The sequence below is a fragment of the Berghia stephanieae genome, chromosome 6 (genome assembly GCF_034508935.2).
Source record: "Berghia stephanieae isolate SIO BIC M18660-M18661 chromosome 6, UCSD_Bste_1.3, whole genome shotgun sequence".
NCBI classification, from domain to species: domain Eukaryota; kingdom Metazoa; phylum Mollusca; class Gastropoda; order Nudibranchia; family Aeolidiidae; genus Berghia; species Berghia stephanieae.
Genome location: NC_088365.1, coordinates 10,033,001 through 10,055,500, shown reverse-complemented (window position 1 = coordinate 10,055,500; position 22,500 = coordinate 10,033,001). Strand labels below are relative to the sequence as shown.

General features: G+C 36.2%; 2 protein-coding genes across 3 annotated transcripts in view; both read left to right on the top strand.

The window, feature by feature from the left end:
• Positions 1–10,644, top strand: part of LOC144974465 (uncharacterized) — a 50,366-nt gene extending 39,722 nt beyond the window's left edge. For both annotated transcript variants that reach the window (XM_078917352.1, XM_078917353.1), the window contains exons 11-15: positions 1–748; positions 1,705–1,830; positions 3,281–3,578; positions 6,799–6,994; positions 7,632–10,644. The exon at positions 1–748 is cut by the window's left edge and continues 424 nt beyond it. In XM_078917352.1, the coding sequence (XP_078773478.1) occupies positions 1–748; positions 1,705–1,830; positions 3,281–3,578; positions 6,799–6,994; positions 7,632–9,448 (3,185 nt within the window). In that variant the 3' untranslated portion in view covers positions 9,449–10,644. The remainder of the gene's footprint in view (positions 749–1,704; positions 1,831–3,280; positions 3,579–6,798; positions 6,995–7,631) is intronic.
• LOC144974464 (uncharacterized) overlaps positions 1–22,500 on the top strand; it is a 127,630-nt gene that overhangs the window by 26,584 nt on the left and 78,546 nt on the right. The gene's annotated exons all lie outside the window — the stretch shown is intronic.

The following is a 22,500-nucleotide window of genomic DNA, read 5'->3' as shown; positions in this document are numbered from 1 at the left end:
TGTTCCCTGTTCAAATTTCTAGAGACAAAGTCGTCGGTGTTGTAGGCTGCCTTTCAAGCGGTTGCACCATCGTCACCTCCAGGTTTTTCACTCCTCTGAACATACCAGTGATTTCATATGCATCCAGTTCCCCAGATTTAGACGATAAGCTTGATTTTCCGTTGTTTATGCGTACAGTTCCAAGTGATGTGTACCAGGCACAGGTGATGGTGAATATTATCAAGGCCATGGATTGGAAGTATGTTGGTTTACTTTACATCAACAACAACTATGGAGCAAAAGGCATGCGAGCTTTCAGAAGGATTGTTGATGTAGAAGGTTCCGGCATTTGCGCAGCTGAAGAAGTTGTCATTAATAATGTGAAGGAAGTCGACGACGAAGATTTATTTGAAGCGAGTAGAAAGCTGTTATCTCAGGGGGTCAAGGTCGTTGTATTATTTGGAACAGATTCCCGCGTTCGAGATTTGATTCAGAATCTAGAGGAAAACAAACGATGGGGCAGATTTATCTTTTTAGCGAGTGAGGACTGGGGAACGAATGAAGGAATTAAAAATGCTGGACATAATTCCACAAGAGGCTCCATCACCTTTAAGTTACAGACCATTGGCCTGGAATTTGAAAACGCGTTCAGGAATCACCTGATTCGAAAAGATAGCTCCGACGAAGAAGAGAATGTATGGTTTAGAGAATTCCTACAAGCAAGGAACAAGTGCCATTTCAAAGGAAGTTTTCATGGTGGATATACAAGGTAAGTTGAAATGCTTTAATTGTCAATACTATCCATTCCCGCCCACACTGCCTTCCAAAGGGACTAAATCTAATTAAGAAAAAGAAATATATTCGGCATACGGCTGACTCATTTTCAATTGTTAAAATTGACTGATCAAAATGGCAGTGTTATTATGTTTCAGCATCTGACTAGAATAGATTTGTATGATAAAAACATGCCAATGGCATTTTTTGTGCCGTAGTCTGGAAAAAAAAATTTGGCCAGAAAACTCGTCCTTCAAATATCAATTGATTTAAATGACCCTCATCTTGGCAAAAAACTCTCAAACCTGGGACTTCGGGAACAGCAACAATTAACATGTAGGACGAGACACGATGCCTGTTAGGCGATGTTACATTTTTTTGCCAACAGAAACAACGATTTTAAAGGTCATGTGTTCATTTTACACTTGAGTATGGTGAGAGAATGCGAGTAAGGAGATTTGAACCCTGGACTTTCTATTCTGAAGGAGAGTGTTATACCTCCGCAGACCACCAAGAAGAATAGGGGACACCTCAATATTTTTTGCTACTACGCCATATTAAAATGGGATTTTTAAAAAATTGAGCTTTTATATAGCGCAATATCCACTAAATGTGCTCAAAGCGCTTTACAAGGGGTCCCTGGTCAACAACAACATTTAACATGTATGACGGGACATGATGCCTGTTAGGCGATATTACAATTTTTCGTACAAAGAAAACGCTGTTAACGGCCAGGTACTCATTTTACACCTGAGTACGGTGAGAGAATGTGAGTAAAGAGAGCCTTTTCCAAGGACTCAAACTATGCGCCGAGCGCGAGGTTCGAACCCAGCACCTTCCGATCCGAAAGAGAGTGTCATACCACATAGCCTTCAAATTGATTTTCCTTCAAATGAAAAAGGAGTATGATAATTATTATTGTTATTATGTTTTTATTATTATTTCTACCAGAGAATGTCCTCCTGACCTCAAACTGAACAGACAGGAAGTGGATAGAGGGATCTCAGACCCAAGAACCCGCCATGCAATGAACGCTGTCTACGCCATGGGCAAAGGGCTGGACGCCATCAGAAACAGGTCAGTGGCTCGAATAATGTGGATGGTGTTGTTTTCTAATGAAGTGTGACCCTTCGTCTCAAAACGGTATTATGTCGGAACGAACCAGATGCTTAGAAGCCGAATTGAATGTTAAACTGGTGGTAAAAAATATAAATTGTTGGCATTAGCAACCTAAAATATGGTATCCATTCTCCTCAATCAAACATACAAACTCAACACAAGTCTGATATTTCTGGCTGTAAATTCAATTTTCAACATCTTAATCAACCCGACTTAATACCGTTTTGAGGCGAAGGGACACAATTGTGACCCATCGTCTGAATCTGGTTTTATGTCGAAGTGGAGCAAATGCTATAAAAAAAAACAGAAAACAAAAAAATAAAACAGAGAATGGAAATTATAAATGATCAGAAATACTTGCATTGGTAAGGGTTAGCGTGGATCAGCTGTATGTCTTTTTGGGTTAAAATTTTTAAAATTTATTTTGTTGTTGTTTGTTTTGTTTATTGATGCTATGCGTTTAGTTAAAAGACTCACAACATTCGCCAGCTGGATATAACGTACCATCAACACACAAAACTATGTATAACCGTTAAAGTTTATAGTCTGATTAATGCAATTTAATGAGAGCTTCTCATAAAAATGGCGATATATATAAAAAAAAAAATAACAAAGAGCTGAGTGACGTCAATTTCGTTCCTTCTATAATGACAATGAAATAACAAAACTGGGTGGAATTCCCGACTCCTATAATAGTGGGCAGGGAGGTACTTGCTGTGTCTTCTATCCCCCTGGCATCTGTTTTCTGCTATGTGGTATGACAATCGCTTTCGGATCGGAAGGTCCTGGGTTCGAGCCTCACGCTCGGCGCATAGTTGAGTCCTTGGAAAAGGCTCTTTACTCACAGTCTCTCACCGTATTCAGGTGTAAAATAAGTACCTGGCTGTTAACAGTTTTGTCTTTGTCCGAAAAATTGTAATATCGCCTAACAGGCGTTATGTCCCATCCTATATGTTAAATGTTGCTGTTGACCAGGGACCCCTTGTAAAGCGCTTTGAGCACGTTTAGTGGATATTGCGCTATATAAAAGCCCAATTTTTTTTCCAATTACTTTCTGTCTTTGTCTTGGAATGAGATTACTTAGTTTTGTCCTGATTCTGGCCGGAGTCCTTGACTGGGAGGGAAACAGTTGAATGTATAGTTATAGTTTTGGGAGATATTTTTTCCTTGTAATTCATCTCTCTGTAATGCAATTTTTTTTTGTTGTTGTTGTTGTTTGTTTGCTTTTTAAAAATTCTTAGCATATAATTTGTAAACATCTGAGTATTTTCCTCTCAGTGAGGACCTGAGCTTGTGTCTGGGTGAGACATTTAGGTAATCTCAAACTAATTACTTTAATTGGAAAAGGCTCTTTACTCACATTCTCTCACAAGCTCATATTATCTTTTTTTTTCATGTCTTTGAACAGTTTTTGCAAGGGAGGGCTGTTGAATTGCGATTATCTCAGAAGCAAACCAAAAGATGTCGTGAAACAGATCATTAGACAGAAAAGGACGGAACAGTCCGAGCAGTATGACGTGTTTGACTCGGACGGAAATGGCGCAATCGGCTTTGAGGTTTACAGCATCCAGTTGGTTGGCTCCAAGTACGAATATGTGAGTGTTGGAAGGTTCGGACCCTCTGGGGATGTTCTGAGGACAGACAGGTTGAAGTTCTATGACAAATATGGCACAGAGCATCGTTCCCTGGTTGCTGAGTGTAAAGGGGTAAGTTACAATATTATATCAGCATAGAGTGGTGTTGTCTTTGTCCCAATCTCGAGTTCCCCTTTCCCTTGGCCATGCGAATACGATTCAATAGTCTTATGTCACACCGCCTGGCAACGGCGGCCATCTTGGTTCTAAACAAAGAAAATCATTACTTTTTATTTTTCATGCTGGCTAGAACTTTTCATATGCCTTGTGATCAGAATGTGTAAAAGTCGAAACATGATCAAATTTATGGGGTTTTTTTTCCTCTGGATACCCTTTATGCTCGCCGGAGAAATATTTCATACGGGCGTCCGCCATTGTTCCGATAGTTTAGAGCCAGTGTTGCTAAGTTACCATGCGTCATTAGGAAGGAAGTGACGTTACGACTATTGAATCCTATTGATCGCCCTGCCTTGGTTCACTTTTCGGTCCTGCAATGTGGCTGATGCACGGGTTAATCTTGTCATCCCTTGGAATGGACTCTAAAAAATTACCCTTAGAGAGGACTAAATATGATTTTTTTTTAAATATAAAAGTATACTGCCTCAAAACTGTATATCTCATGATTTAAAAAACTATAAAAAGATCATTTTAAGTGTAAACTATGATATTTGAGAGATATTATTAATAATGATGATAATGCTGAAATATTATAAAGATAGAATGCGCTTGGCCAAGGAGTTCACAACATTGCCATCCGGAAGTGTAACGGACCAACACACAAATTATGTGTAACCATGAACTTTTATAGTCTGGTTAATACACTTTAGTGAGAACAACTCACAAACGCGGATGGCAAAAACAATAACAAAGGCCTGAGTGACGTCATCTGCATACTATCTATAGAGCTATAATTCCGAGGCACCAGACTCTAAGCGTTTAAATTAAAAATTACTTTGCCGAAACATAGTTAATCACAAACACAAGCATAACACACACACACACAACACACAAGACACAAGACAAACATATATTATTATGGTATATGAAAGCTAATAAGTATCATTTTGTTAACTATAAAAGAGCCAAATAATGTGTAATTTTAGTGATGTTGACATTACATTCAACTTTAACTCATTCAACCCTAACACCGACTACATTCGTAGTTTACCCGGGCTACTTTTACCCCATGCCTATTTATTACATTTTTCTGAGACAAATTGTAGGCGTAGTATCAAAGCTAATGTTTTTAGTATCTGCATGTTAATGATAGTTGAATAAAGCTATCTATGTCCATGCTCATTTTTAATACATTTTTTTCCAATTTTGAAAAGTAGCAAAACTCTCTAGGATTGAGGGAGTTAACTTAACTTTAACCCTTAATACTTAGTCGAAGCGTCGTAGTCCATCAATGCTAATTCGCAGATTGACTCCTCCTCTGGCTGTCTTCTCTATCTGCTTCCAATTGTATTCACCCCTTGCATTCAAGTGTCAGTTTATAGATAGTATGCGCTTGGCTAAGGAGTTCACAACATTGCCATCCGGAAGTATAACGGACCAACACACAAACTATGTGTAACCATGAACTTTTATAGTCTGGTTAATACAGTTTAGTGAGAACAACTAACAAACGCGGATGGCAAAAACAATAACAAAGGCCTGAGTGACGTCATCTGCATACTATCTATAGAGCTATAATTCCGAGGCACCAGACTCTAAGCGTTTAAATTAAAAATTACTTTGCCGAAACATAGTTAATCACACACACAAGCATACACACATACACACACACACAACACACAAGACACAAGACAAACATATATTATTATGGTATATGAAAGCTAATAAGTATCATTTTGTTAACTATAAAAAGACCAAATAATGTGTAATTTTAGTGATGTTGACATTACATTCAACTTTAACTCACTCAACCCTAACACCGACTTTTTCCGTAGTTTACCCGGGCTACTTTTACCCCATGCCTATTTATTACATTTTTCTGAGACAAATTGTAGGCGTAGTATCAAAGCTAATGTTTTTAGTTTTTGCATGTTAATGATAGCTGAATAAAGCTATCTATGTCCATGCTCATTTTTAATACATTTTTTTCCAATTTTGAAAAGTAGCAAAACTCTCTAGGATTGAGGGAGTTAACTTAACTTTAACCCTTAATACTTAGTCGAAGCGTCGTAGTCCATCAATGCTAATTCGCAGATTGACTCCTCCTCTGGCTGTCTTCTCTATCTGCTTCCAATTGTATTCACCCCTTGCATTCAAGTGTCAGTATATAGATAGTATGCGCTTGGCTAAGAAGCTCATAACATTGCCACCCGGAAGTATAACGGACCAACACACAAAACTGTGTGTATCCATGAACTTTTATAGTCTGGTTAATACAGTTTAGTGAGAACAACTCATAAACGCGGATGGCAAAAAACAATGACAAAGACCTGAGTGACGTCATCTTCGAACTATCTATAAATAGATTTCAGCCCAACATTGCACCATTTTGCGACAGTCTGTCATTTTTTAGCGTTGTTAAAACTGTAACGAATGTTCACCATCACCATCATTTATCCCTCTGGTCTTTCCTCAGTCTTCTCACCCTATTGTAATCACCTCCTGTCGTTATTAACCTCATCGTCATTATCATCATCCTATTAATTTGATCATTTTTTATTATAAACTTATTATCTCTTTTTTTCTTCTTCTCTCTTCTTCTCTTCTTCTTCTTCTTCTTCTCTTCTCTCTCTTCCACTTCTCTCTTCTTCTCTTTTAATAATAATAATATTTTTTATTATTACTATTATTATATATTATTATTATATTATTATTATTTTATTATTATTATTATTATTATTATTATATTAATAATAATTATCCCTCATTTTCATTCCCTCTCCCCCCCTCTTTTCGTTTTCTTCAACTTCCTCTCCTCCTCCACCTCCTCTCCTCCTCCTCTTCTCCTTCCTCCTTTCTCTCTCTCTCCTCCTCACTCCACTTCTCTTTCTTCCCTCTTCTCCTCCCCCTCCTCCACCACCACCCCACCTCCACCTCCACTCCCACCTCCTCCCCTCCTCCTCCTCCTCCTCCACTTCCTCTTCCTTCTCCTCCTTCTCCTCCCCCTCCTCCACCACCACCCCACCACCACCTCCACTCCCACCTCCTCCTCCTCCTCCTCCTCCTCCTCCTCCTCCTCCTCCCTCCTCCTCCTCCTTCACCACCACCACCTCCTCCTCCTCCTCCTTTACCATTATTCATCCAATTAAAATTAATTTTCTCCACATAATTTCAGTGTACGGAGTGTCATGGCAAGAAAGTGTTTGCAAAGCCTGTACAAGAAACCGAAGACTACACCGAGAAAGACGACTCCGGCTCCGATTTCAGGGACTCGGACATCCTTCAAATCTCCCTTATCGGTGTTTTGATTCTTGCCGTGGCAGTTGCAGCAGTAGCTGTCTGTATTTGCTATCGCATGAAGTGCAGTAAAGGTCAGTTGTTACTCTCATAGTAAAACTTACAATAATTAACTTTAAAAAAAAGAGCTTTTATATAGAGCAATATCCACTAAATGTGCCCAAAGCGCTTTACAACAGCAACATTTAACATGTAGGACGGGACATGACGCCTGTTAGGCGAAATTACAATTTTTCGTACAAAGACAACGCTGTTAACGGCCAGGTACTCATTTTACACCTGAGTACGATTAGAGAATGTGAGTAAAGAGCCTTTTCCAAGGACTCAACTATGCGACGAGCGCGTGGCTCGAGCCCAGGACCTTCCGATCCGAAAGCGATTGTCATACCACTAGACCACATAACCGCACAACTAGAACTGACTGAAATGAAATGAGGGTCTCAAGTGGTGAGTGATGGGGTATTTATTCACACCTGAGTTGAATGTGGTGAAACCTATTTACATGTCATATCATAGTAAGCAAGAGAATAACGCCAGGCGCAACTGTTTGCGATCATTTTCACCCAATCAGTTACTAACCTTTTATCTATATAAAAGCTCAATTAAAAAAAAAAACAATTTTTACTACATTTTCTAATCTACTGGTTTGTTTTACAAGCATTCATTGCAGCTGATCTTATGACTGTTTATTTCCCTTCTGCTATTTTCCAGAAATGCAACAGAAGAATAATATAAATGAGGATCGAACCTACGAACAAATTAGACAAGTCTACCCGGTACACAATCCGCCTCCAACAGCAAATCTGGCCGTCTCTGACCCTGATATCTCACCTTATGTTCTGTGCAACACGCTAAACAGAAACGGCGTGTTCAACCCAAATTTCCAGCCAGATTTTGATCGAATGGGCTCCATGCCCCAAACAGTTTCTTCCACTAGCGGTTTGAACATCTCTAACAATAATATTCAATATGGTTCAACTACCAGTGGAAATATAACTACCAACCAAAGCTCTATTTATTCCAGTACCCCAACCACACCGTCTTCAAGACCTCCAGACAAGAACAGTTCTTTCCGAAATCGTCGCGCAGCTCCTACAAATACAATAAACAACCCAGAGAGTGAAGGGCTGGATAGAAATGAAATGGAGGCTTTGAAGTATACAAATAATCAGCCGTCTGCTCTTCAAAGACAAGGTTCTGTGGTATATTCTTCTCTTGCTGCTTCCTCTTTACCCCTTGACGTGAAAAACCTACAAGCCGTACAAAACGCGATGTATGAGAGAGACAACAGTAATAATATCATATACGGTACAGATACGACTGGTCGTATTGTAGCATATGATATTGGTAAACCTTCATCCAACCCAAACCCTGATCTCGATGCATGTGACCCAACTGCCTCTGCACAGCCACAATCTCATTATGGACCTTACAGCTATGCTGCAGCACTTCAAAAACAGCAAGAAGAACAAAGTCACCAGCCCATACAACAGAACATTAAAAATAGTCCTAGAATTGCAGTTCTTGATACCTCTGGTAATCCCAGTGCGCAGCCTTTGAATGATTCACCCCAAACTCCATATGAAAATATAGAGTTACAGGCCCTTGATTTTGTTAGAAAGGATCCCAATGCCAACATCGACAGCTATCCAACACAGATTGAACAACAACAGCAACAACATCGGCAACAACAATTGCAGCAGCAGCAGCAACAACAACAACTACGACTGCTGCAACAACTCCAACAAGAACAAGAACAACTGTTACAACAAGAACTGCAGCGACAACAACAGCTTCGGCGACTTCAACAACAACAGCTTCAGCAACGACGACTACAACAACAACAACAACAACAACAACAACAACAACAACAACAACAACGAGAGCAACAACAGATTTCTTTGCATGAACCCACCAATCCAAACATCCGTCTCCAGTATGCAATTCCCACTCACATTCTATCAGCCCCAAACACATTCTCCACGGCTATCCCAATGACACCTTCTCATCTAAGTATGATGCAACATCAACAAAGCATCCAGCAACAGCAACAACATTTAAGCCGACCCTTCTCCGAACCCATCTCAACCACCCCACAACTCCAAATAATCGATCCAGCAGCACTTCAACAACATTTATTGTCGGCGAGGCAACCAAACCAAACCATCGCCAGAGATGATCACTACCAGCAAAATCAAAGGGAATTGAGAGAACGAGATGAAGAACGAGCTGAATTGGAATCTGGGCTGAAGACTCAAGGTGAAGGTCAGGGCATGTACATAAAATCCGAATCGAATAATTCTCTTTCCTCCATCCCTGACGTCATATCCGGCAAAATGCCGCAGCAACCGGCAACTCCAAGGAAATCCCATCGGGAAGTCGATATGGGATCAATTGATTTGGAGACGAATTCAATGTCTGACGTCAATGAACAACAACTGAACAAAAGTCAGCAGGATAAAGGATATTCTGAGAAACAGTATGATATTTCTGAACAAAAGATCAACAATGCTACATCAGTAGTTTGAAAGGCCATTCTACAAAGGCATGGAGTCTATTTTCCCTGGACTTTACTTGTTTAGTTTTTCTGATCACCTAAACATTAAAATTTGAAGAAACTTAATTGAACTGCGTGAGATGTAAGGTTAAGAAGCTTGGACTGTTTTCTAACTTTTTTTTTTTATGTGACTTAGATAGAAAAAAAGTTGTAAGGGGTAATTTTTAATGGTAATCTTTCTGTGTTGGAGTGCTGCAGTGCCTTGCCTTCACGACACAAACACTAATTCAACAGTTGTTTCACAGAAGGGAAAATTGAGACTGAAAACAAGAAAGCAAATATTCATTGGATATTTTGAAGACTTACACCTATTCCAACTCAATAGTCTACAGAAGTAACTTCATTAGAAGGCACAGGAAGACGAGACATATAACGAAACAAACTTATGTTTTCGGAAAGTCATAAGAGATAAACATTCTGGATAAACAAAAAATGTTACAGAAGAGTTTTTCTTTGGTTTGGTTTTAGTTATCCTTTTCCTCTGAACTTTGTAAAATTTATATTTCTCGTTAAATCGATAAAATACTCAAGTAAAATGTGATAAATGAAGAAAATTGTTAAAGATATAGTCAGTCTATAAGGACTTTTATCTGACAAATATATCAGAATCTGAGTGATCTCGAGTATTAGTCGGTTCTATTCATTTTTATCATTGCTCTGCAAAACACTTTTCATTTTCTTTAAATTTTAAGATGTACAAAAGAAATTTGAATAAGAATAAGGTTGGTTGTATCGTAACGAATGTGACGATTTTCCTATAGTTGGTAGGAGAGGGTGAACAATGCACTGTCAAACACACATTTACTACAGAATGATATTGAATATAAAAATAATAGGATTAGATAGATCTGTAATAGTAAATATATCTTATGTATTTTCACATCGTTTATCTAAACACTTCTTTTCATATTTTATCATATTCTATAATAACCATTAAGGGATATATAAATCGAAAGACATGTAAACACCGTGTCATAATATACAGATATAAATACATATTGTGAGTAAATACAACAAAAGAAGAGATCAACTTGATGCATGGAGATATAAATACACAACATTGCATATCTATATACAAACAAAGGGTCAAATTGGTGCATAAATAAATAGTAACTTTTCATCATAGACTTATTGACAACAAGCATCATAAAAATAAAGAAAAATAAATCTCATTCTTGGTGTAGACGTCTAAGTACTTCAAGGCATGGCATTCATTTATCATTCGCTTATCTTATATCCTAGACAAACGTCGATTTTATATTAAATGAAAGTGTCTCACCCGTTTTCACAGCCTTCACAAATTATAAGTAAATATTTTTGAATGAATCAATACTTTTGGAACAAATACATCTACAATGCACTGATGAAAATCATATTAATTGATACTTACTTTCTCTTCCTCATTTTAACTTGATGTGCTCTTTTCACTTACATTGAATATAAGAATTTGAAATGCTTGGATCCACTTTTTTTTTAACAATGTAGACCAACAACATTGACCAAATTATCGTTGCTGCCATGAACAAAAAATTAGGACAAATTTCATTTTACGAGAAGTATCTAATTTCATGATAATTTCTTTATCTATTTTATTTTTTTTCTGTTACCACCTATGTGTCCTGTACATAGACTGAACACGCAGGGTACATACAAGCGCTGTCTCCTATAGATAGAATGAAGATGACGTCACACAGGCCTTTGTTATTGTTTTTTTCCATCCGCGTTTGTGAGTTGTTCTCACTAAACTGTATTAACCAGACTATAAAAGTTCATGGTTACACAGAGTTTTGTGTGTTGGTCCGTTATACTTCCGGATGGCAATGTTATGAACTCCTTGGCCAAGCGCATCTATAGATAGAATGCGCTTGGCCAAGGAGTTCACAACATTGCCATCCGGAAGTATAACGGACCAACACACAAACTCTGCGTAACCATGAACTTTTATAGTCTGGTTAATACAGTTTAGTGAGAACAACTCACAAACGCGGATGGCAAAAACAATAACAAAGGCCTGAGTGACGTCATCTTCGAACTATCTATAGATGTGTTAGTTTAATCATCTTTAAACCTTTGAGACCATTTTTGTGGCCCATCTGATTGATCTATAAATATGTCAAGTTGAAGCAGATGATTAAAACTTGAATTAAAGTTAACGTTATCAGAAATACGGAATTTTAGTCTCTAGTTGTTTATAAAACAATATCCATTTCGCCCCAGTAAAGCATATCGATGCTATGCGGTCAGGTAAAATACTCACACTATCCGCTATCCGGATATGATGTACTAACACACACAAAACTATGTATTATCTTAAACGTTTATAGTCTGATAGATATAATTTAGTGAGAATTATTAACTAAGATGGATGTCTAAAAAAAAAACCAACAAAGAGTTGAGTGACGTCAATTTCGTTCCTTCTATATCCATTTCGTCCCAGTAAAGCCTAAACGTTTTCTAACAAAGAGGTCATACTTTAAACCGAGAGTTCAGTTTAATTTTTCAGGATCCAATTCCTCCATCATCATAATAATACCATTTTGTGGTGATCTGTCACATTGGATGGACTACAGATTGCATCTTGAAGTTTTCACTCACTCCCTTTTTTCGTCCAACACGAAGATTGTGGGATAATTACTTAAATAATCTATTTTCAATCGTATCATAGTATGTATATCATTGTATAACATATCAAGTGAAAAATTGAGAAGATACATATTTATATATATATATATATATATACCTATATATAAAATCGATTATCATATTATTCAAAGTTGTTTATGTATATTTGTCAAATTTAATAGGCATTATAATATGAAATCAGTCATGATTAATATTCATTATTTTTATTAATTTGCAAAAATAAAAGAAGGAAATTATGGTTTGGCCCCAATGTGATAAGAATTCAAAAAGCAATATGCACAACTTAATATTTATAAATGCATGCTTTTTTATTCCTAAAAAACGATTGAGACTCCTTTGAATAATTCCATATAGGGAATGAGATTAGTGGAAGAGTAGCGTCCCTTGATTGGACGTCACCGGCGGAGAAGTTATTAGAGAGAGAACGTCAATATGGTTTGCGCATGCGTCTCTCGTCCTCGCTTCCGGTGAAAGCGGCATGAGACACTTCACCGAAAGCGAGGACGAGAGAGAGAGAGAGAGAGAGAGAGAGAGAGAGAGAGAGAGAGAGAGAGACGCATGCGCAGAACCATGCTGACGTTCTCACTGTAAGGTGACGTCCAATCAAGGGACGCTACTCTTCCGCTAATCTCATTTCCTATACTGCATTTGGTAGTTTTCGACACTGCGGTATATAAATGCAATTTATTATGTTTCTATTGTCTTATAATGCCTTACATTGAAAGTCTCATTTTGGGAAATTTTGATTTTATTTTTGTCTCGTTTTATAGTCGACCTTAGCAACGTTTGATATTTATCATGGTAATCTTTATTTATGATGTGTCTGCGATTGCGCATGTCAATATTTCAGTATGGTTATGTGTCTATATAATACGTATGTCGGTGAACGTGTGTGAGCATGTGTGTGTATAATATGTGTTTATTGACGCCCCTCATGTGCCTCATTATTTCATTTTCTTTTTCCAAGACCTTGCGTCCACAATGTGTGTTATTGTTGGAAGTACAACTCATTTCATAGCCGAGGGGATACCATCAAAATAGCTAGATAGTGCAATCAAATATTTCCACGTGACCATCTATTGATGAGACTGAAGTTGTTTTTTTTTTTTTGTTTTTTTTTTTTTTATTAATTTTTGGCAACCGTCTATTTTCCTCCTAATTTGTGACCGAATCCGTCAACAGCCCAGGCGAATGTATAGCTGAAAATTGAATCCACAACCAAAAATATGAAATTTTGGTTTTAGAGATTATACTAATTACTAAGGAGCATTACTTTTTTTCAAGCTGTAAAAAAGAATTTTTTAAAAAATTTCTCAACCTTTCCATTTTAAATTCAATTTTTGGACGTTTGAAAACGATCGCAGGTCATTATTTTCCTACCATACTTGAATGGTGTCAATGAATAAATAGAACTTTTTGCTATTCTAAATAAATATAATTACTGGTTTAGTTATTAAATTTGAAGGGTCATTGATAAAGATGTAGAATGTTTGGGCGTTCCTCTGATTAAAAAAAAAAGATAATGGTGTAATTTTTGCAAAACGTAGATTTAATTTCAGAATAATATAATTTTAAATATTTTTTTCAGAGATGTATTAATTTCCGGCTGAATTCAAATTAGCCTGTAGAAACTTATCATATAAATAGAGATAATGTTGCTAAGATAACAGTTTTATATTTATATGTATCACACCATGGAAATTCGTCAACAAATGTTTTCTGTTTCTGTTGCAAATCAATAAATGACAAAGTTTTTAAGCAAACAAGTCAATTAATTTTTCTGGCAACCTCTAACCTTTACAAGACATCAAATACATAAATAATTTATGCTGGCTGAAGTTTTACTTGTGAATAACAGTTAAATTAGTAAAATAATAGGGGGGGGGGGGGAATGAGAACAAAAGTAAAGAAAAGATCGAAATGATAAAATTTTGTAATTAATTTTGCAAGAGATATGTAAATATTTGTGACTCGTCGTCTCGAAACAGTATTATATCGGGCGTGGTGAACCAGATGTTTACAGTTGCAACTTTTAATATTTGATTGAAAATTAATGCCTTTATTGAGGGGACAGACTTTTGTTTCTCAGAATTCAAATATATAAGTGGAATTTTCTTCTTAAAAAAATAAAAAATGGAGCTTTATATAGCGCAATATCCACTAAATGTGCTCAAAGCGCTTTACAAGGGTCCCTGGACGGATTATTTTGATTTTATACTCATCTGGTTTATTTGCCGCCTTAGTAAACTTATAGCCTGACCAAAATGACGTCAAAGGACAAGTCTTTGGCCACAAAAGAAAACAAATCGTGAGTTGTATTCGATAGTTCAACCAATCGGAACACTTGTTTCCTTGAGCTCTACTAACCACTACTCACTAATAATTGCTGTATAAACCTAAACAATGATGCTAAATATAAGTCCTTCTGGGTCCTAGTTTCCGGCTATAAGTTAACGATGGCTACGGTTTGTTCCGACATAGTAGGTACCCGTTTGATCGGGAAGGTCATATTTAAGATTTTTGATCAACCTCATATTTCTTGACTCGCGACATTCCAGAGAGTTTCTATTTAATTATCGGTGTTTATTTCCCGAAGAATGTATGCTTCTATATATATATATATATATATATATATATATATATATATATATATATATATATATATATATATATATATATTTGCAAGATTGGTACTTTGTAACTGATGTAAAGACTTTAGGTGATCTCAAACGAAGTACATTGATGGCATGCTCTTTTAAAATCAATATATTATTTTTTAATGTAATCAAATACATTCCATTACCTTTTCATAAACATTCCATCGTAATCGAGTTCATTAAGAAAACAAAACGAGACCGATTATAAAACCATAGACCCTTCACTGCTTAGAATTATACGTCTCAATCAAAGTATTATCTTCTTAAGTAGTTTTTTTTTTACATATTGTTAAATATTAATGATATTAGGCTAGAAGTAGATGAGCCCTTAAAAGTCAAGTTACGTCAATTTTCCTATAGCTTTTATGGTTCACAATTGGATTCAGTAGTCAGATGTCACGCCGCCCGGCAACGGCGGCCATCTTGGTTCTAAACAAAGAAAATCATTACTTTTTATTCTTCATGCTGGCTAGAACTTTTCATATACCTTGTGATCAGAATGTGTAAAAGTCAAAAAATGATCACATTTATGGGGGTTTTTTCTCCTCTGGATACGCTTTTATGCTCGCCGGAGAAATATTTCATACGGCGTCCGCCATTGTTCCGATAGTTTAGAGCCAGTGTTACTAAGTCACCAGGAGTCATTAGGGAGGAAGTGACGTTACGACTGTTGAATCCAATTATGTTGTTGGTGAAGATGCCATCTTCAAAGTAATATTTTTTTTTTTGTCATTGTTGTTCCTGACTTTTGTTGTTGTTGTTGTTATTGTATTTTTTTGTTTTGTTATGGGTTTTTTTGGTCTTCTTTTGTTAGTTTTTCTTTGTTTTTTCTTTCTTGTGTATTGATTTGTTTTTGTTCTTTGTTTATTTTTGTTGTTTTTGTTTGTTTTGTTTTTTTTGTTTTGTTTTTTTTTTTGTTTTTTTAGGGGGGGGGGATCCCAATATGATTTCTTTTTTAAAAAATTATAATTCCTTTTACTAATAATGCCTTGTATAACATTCCATGACACAGACAATTAGAATCTCACTACACTTTGTAGTTATGGTTTCTGGTGTTATTTTTACACCCCCCCCCCCCACCCTGGCCTCCCAATCATTTTCACTCAACAAAAACATATTTAATTTTATTGAGATGCCTTTACAACACCTTTCATACCTTAACATTCCAACGAGAATATTTTTATTATTCTCTCCATCCTTTTACTTTGTTTTGTTTTTGTCATTTTTACACATTGAACGTTGTTATAAATGATCTGTTTTTTTAATGAAAAATAAGAAAATACGACTTTAATTTCCTGACTAATATTATCTATTGCCTTCTTTTTATTGTCAAGGTTTATTTCTTTTACATCTGTATCAAATTCGTAACATTCCATAATTATTTTTTAAGATTATATGTTATACTCATAATTTCATATAAAACGTAAATAATAATGTGAAATTGATTGTAAGCTTCAATTTAATTACAAAAACAGATCAAATGAACGTTTCCGGTTTCCCCATTATCAACAAAACAGGATGAATGAAACACCACAGATGCATGAAATAATGTGGTAGTGGCATAGTTAAGATGAATAAACAAAACAAAATGGGGAAACCCGAAACGTTCATTTGATCTGGTTTTGTAATTAAATTGAAGCTGACAATCAATTTCGCCTTATTATTTATTTCTTCGAGCTTCGAGCAGCAACATTTACATATAAAACGTAAAATGCGTGTCTTAAAACACAAATGGCTAAAGCCAATAAAAGAACGTTCTTTTCAGCCATTCCTTTCCTGTATTGACATGCGTAACCATGGCAACCATAACAACATCGATGAAGTAACCATGTTTGATTTCGATCATGCAAAGTATAATTTCTGTGGGTCAATGTCCTATTCCTATTTAGAGAGTTGTAATTAATTTTACTTTCCGTCTCACGCTATAGAACAATGATAAAATATATTATTACCAACGTGTACATATATGCAGGTCTGACATCGGAACCCAATTAAGGGCCTAGTTTAACATTGTTTTAATGGACACTATTTGCGTCATTTTTTTTGGTTAGGATTTCCATTATAACAAAGAGCCCATAATGAATTGGGTCATCAGACCTGCAATAAGTGCACGTTGCTTTTTTAAAATGCTGATTCTTTTCTCCTGTTCCTCTTATCCCCTTGTGAAATCTTGTTTTGACTTCTGAGTAGATGTCAGGTATGGAGTAATTTCAGATCGATTAAAGGTTGTGATTATTATTATTATTATTATTATTATTATTATTATTATTATTATTATTATTATTATTATTATTATTATTATTTATTATTATTATTATTAAATTATTTATTATTGATTAATAAATTTATTATTATTATCATTATTATATTATTATTATTATTATTATTATATATTATTATTATTATTATTATTATTATTATTATTATTATTATTAACTTATTATTATTATTATTATTATTATTATTATTATTATTATTATTATTATTATTATGTTATTATCATTATCATTATCATTATTATTATTTTTATTATCATCATCATTATTATTATTATTATTATTTATTATTATTATTATTATTATTATTATTATTATTATTATTATTATTATCTTGATTTGATTTGATTTATTTTTTATGCTTAACGGAATGCTGAAAAGAACTGTCTTTTTTGGCTAAATTACATGTTTAGTACAAATGATTTTTCACATTTGTCTGATATCACAATCCGGTCACATTGACAACTCATAATCAGTTGTCTTGTGTCCTTGGAGAAGACACATTTTGTTGATTCACTCATTTGGTGTGAGTATGAATTTGTAATAATGTAAATAATATATCATACAGATTTCACTGTCTCTTTCACAGTTTGTTACTGGTTGGTATTGTCTCGAGTAGTCATTAAAGATGGTTATAGATATAAAAATAATGGGTGTTTGGAGTTTTTCCTTGTAGAAGAAAAAGAAGAGAGCGGGTGTTTGGATGGGAGCATCACCCTTGAATCATATACCTATGATGTTCGCATGGGTGTACGATCCGATAGTGATGTCGTTTCTTCTCTTTACTAGCCTATCCTGCTTCTTTGGTTTGTGATTGTATTTTTGACAGGGGATATTTTTTTTTCTGTAAATCTTCTGCCTGTTTGTTCTTGGTTATTTATAATTTAGCTTATAATATCTTTAGGTTATGATTTTGATTTACATTTGTACTATTTTTGTTAGATTGCTTGTTTTTTTGTTTCAGCGGTCTCTCATATAACCTCAATTGTGTTGGAAGAGACCTAAAGCAACAAACAAACAAACAAAAAAAGAAGAAGAGAGAGAGAGAGAGAGAGAGAGAGAGAGAGAGAGAGAGAGAAGGGAAAGGAGAAGGGAAGAGAGAGAGAGAGGAGAGGAGAGAGAGAGAGGAAGTGAGAGAGAGAGAAGGAAAGGAGAGAGAGGGAAGAAAGAGAGAGAGAGAGAAGAGAGGAAGAGAGAGAGAGAGGGAGAAGGGAGAAGGGAGAGAGGGAAGAAGAGAGAGAGAGAGAGAGAGAGAGAGAGAGAGAGGAGAAGGAGAGAGAGGGAAGGGGGAGAGGAGAGAGAGAGAGAGAGAGAGGGGGGGGGGAGGGGGTAGAGAAAGCAAGAGAGGGCGGGTAGAGAGAGAGGAAAGAGAGAGGGGGAGGGGATGCGTGGAGGAAGGCATGGAAGTGGATGGGATGAATGATAGTTTGTGTGTGTGTGTGCGTGCATATGTGTGTGTGTGTGTGAGTGTGTGTCAGATACATACACACATATATATATATATATATATATATATATATATATATATATAGAGAGAGAGAGAGAGAGAGAGAGAGAGAGAGACAGCAGAGAGAGAGAGAGAGAGAGAGAGACAGAGAGAGAGAGAGAGAGAGAGAGAGAGAGAGAGAGAGAGAGAGAGCGGGCGAGGGGAGGAGGTGGTCGGTACTGGTGGCAGCTTCTGTTGTCATAATGATGATGAAAATGATGATGATGACGATGATGTTGATCATTATGATGATGATGATGATGATGATGATGATGATGATGATGATGATGATGATGATAATCATAATTATGACAACGACGATGACAATGGTGGTGATGGTGATCTTAGTGTGATAAAACTGATGATAATTGGAAACCTGACAACAGTGGTGTGATGGCTGTGATGATGATCAATCGACATGTTTAAAAGTTAATGACGATACGAGCTTAAAATCATCCTTCACGCTTAGTTACCACATTATCTCAACATTCCTGGAACACGACAGTTTCGATTTTTCCATCTCTCCCCTTGTTAGTTATTATTTAAAGCGAGAGGTGCCTAAATGAGCCAGTAAAATGGAGAGAAAAATAAAGTGAGTAGATGTGACTCATATATAAGGGAACAACACAAAACAAACAACGTTTCAGCCCTTGGCCTTCGTCAGGAGACAGTAAACACAAAAACAAATATGTAAATTTGCAAAATATCATATTTCGTCAAATGTGGAAACAATGTTAAGAATGTGATATTTTGTATATTTACATATTTGTGTTTGTGTTTTTTGTCTCCTGACGAAGGCCAAGGGCCGAAACGTTGTTTGTTTAGGGTTGTTCCCTTATATATGAGTCACATCTACTCACTTTATTTTTCTCTTCATAGTCGTAATTTGTTTGAAATAAATAATTATTTGTCAATGTGGAAAAATCACTGTGACATTTCATTTCCTGTCGAGTCGACACAAGCAGGATAATGAGAATGTGATGGTCGAATGGAAAAGTGCGGCTATGTGGTCTAGTCGTATGACACTCGGAAGGTCCTGGGTTCGAGCCTCGCGCTCGACGCATAGTTGAGTCCTTGGAAAAGACTCTTTACTCACATTCTCTCACCGTACTCAGGTGTAAAATGAGTACCTGGCCGTTAACAGCGTTGTCTTTGTCCGAAAAATTGTAATATCGCCTAACAGGCGTCATGTCTCGTCCTACATGTTAAATGTTGCTGTTGACCAGGGACCCCTTGTAAAGCGCTTTAAGCACGTTAAGTGGATATTGCGCTATATAAAAGCTCAATAATAATAATAATAAATGGCATTGCACTTCCTTCCACACGGCAGACCCGGGTTCGAGTTCGAGCCAAACTATTTATTGGCATTTCGTTTTTTCCCGTTGAACAAGAGACTGAGCCTGAGCCCTACCATTGTGGGCAGGGAGGCACTTGCTGTGTCTTCTATCACCTCTATATCTGTTTTCCAACATGCTGTCTGTCTTTGTCTTGGAATGCGATTACTTGGTTTTGTCCTGGTCCTGGCCAGATACCCTGGCTGAGAGGGAAACAGTCAAAATGTATTGGGTTTTGGGAGATGATATTTTTTCCTTGTCAATCATCTCTGTGTTTTGAAGTGTATTATTTTTTATTTACATATTATATATGATTTGTAAACATTTGACTGTATTCCTTTTAGTGTCTGGATGAGACTTTTAGGTGATCTCAACTAAGTACTTTGACAGTGTGCCCTTGGAATCTACATCTGTTCCCTATTTGAACCAATTCCCCTTTGTCCTACCTGTTCTTGGGTGCTTTAATTGTAAATCTAGAACTTTTTACTATCCCTTTTCTTCATTTTTACTGGCGCTAGTATGACCTTAACCAGTTGCAAGCGCCGTAAAACCCTTAAAATCAAAAACAAAAAACAAAAGACTAAGCCCATATTTTCCTCACTTTGTGGCGCTGCACTGCGGCTGATGCATTGGTTATCTCTTGGTGTGTTTTTTTTTTTTTTCTAGTTAGAGCGTAAAATACCATTTTACTTAAAGGTAATTTGTTATTTATTGCTACGAATTTTTTTCTTTAAATATTCCGTTTAATTCTCTTTTTTTTTTAAATCTCCACGAGCCCGCAGTCGTGTCAGAATTATGTTTAATTTGTATTTTTGTTATTGTTTTTTTTTTTTTTTTGTTTTGTTTTGCCTTTTCTACAACCAATAAAGACTTGGATGTGACCGAAAAAAAAGTATCTGACGGTTAAACTTGAACAATAAATGGATTCTTGTACTCTTAGCCTTCCGAACTAATTCTCAATAAGATTCAATAGTCGTGACGTTATTTCCCTCGTAATGACGCATAGTAACTTAGTAACTGGCTCTAAACTATCGGAACTAATGGCGGACGCCCTTATGAAATGTTTCTCCGATGTGCATAAAAGCGTATCCAGAGGAGAGACAAAAAAAAAACATAATAAATCTGATCATGTTTTGACTTTTACACGTTCTGATCACAAGACATATGAAAAGTTCTAAAAATTTGTTTAAAAATTGAGCTTTATATAGCGCAATATCCACTAAATATGCTCAAAGCGCTTTACAAGGGGTCCCTGGTCAACAGCAACATTTAATATGTAGGACCGGACATGACGCCTGTTAGGCGATATTACAATTTTTCAGACAAAGACAACGCTGTTAACGGCCAGGTACTCATTTTACACCTGAGTACGGTGAGAGAATGTGAGTAAAGAGCCTACTACTACTACTACTACTACTACTGCTACTACTACTACTACTACTACTACTACTACTACTACTACTACTACCACCACCACACTGAATTATTAGTACGTACGTGGGCCTCTTGATTCTAAAGAGCGAGTTAATGAGCAAAGCATACTACTACTACTACTACTCTCGTGCATATTATATAAATATTAAAGATTGACAGAAGCTAACAGAATAAATAAATACTTTGGTTCACAGCATTAGCACAAGCACCGGCGCGTCTCTTTCCACTTTTCATTGAGGCCTGGCTGGCACCACTATCGAATGTTATGGTGACAGACACTCTCGTTAGAAATAATATTATGGATTAGACCTTGGTGCCCGTGAAAGTTGTCGTGCGCGTGCTTCTCTATATCGGATTGTGGCAGCACTCACGCACTGAGTAGGCGATGTAGTGAGGAGTAAGGGAGTTTGTGGTGCGGTTGAATATACGCGCGGTAAGTCATGTTTGGAGAACTAAAGATATCTCCCTACGACTAAAGCTAAGACTTTTCAACTCAAACGTGAAGTCTGTCCTACTGTATGGATGTGAAACTTGAAACGCATCACAGACATGTAAAGGGGGTACAGATTTTCGTAAACAGGTGCATACGTAAGCTACTCAGAATAAAATGGATGGATAGAATAAAAAATGAAAGATAAATTTAGTTTGATCCTGTCCATAGACCCAACATTTCCTGTCACCAATTATTCTAAGTTTTAAATCCACTTTTAGAATCCACTGCCCTTCGTCATGATATCACTTGATGCGGTGGGTTACATTTACATATGTGACCACTCGCCTCATAAAGGTATTAATTCGGGATGATTAAGGTGCTGAAAATTGAATTTCTAGCCAGAAATATCAGACTTGAGTTGAGTTTATAAACTTTATTGAGGAGAATGAATATCATATTTTAGATTTTAGGGACGGGTAGTCAACCCAATACAAGAAGATTGAACCGATATATAGAGTAAATGCCCGCTTTACTACCCGTCCCTTTGGAAAATCACGAATTCCCTCAAAGACACCTGATGTAATGCGTGAATTTATTTTTTCAATTTTTTTTTTTATTGGGGGGTGTTTATTTCTTGTTGTTTCTTTTTTCCCTGTTAAATGACAACGAATTTTATAAAATCAGAGAGTCATACATCAAATATATTAGTAACATCTATAAATAGAGAATGGCGAATGTCAGTAAAATTATTTTACATCAA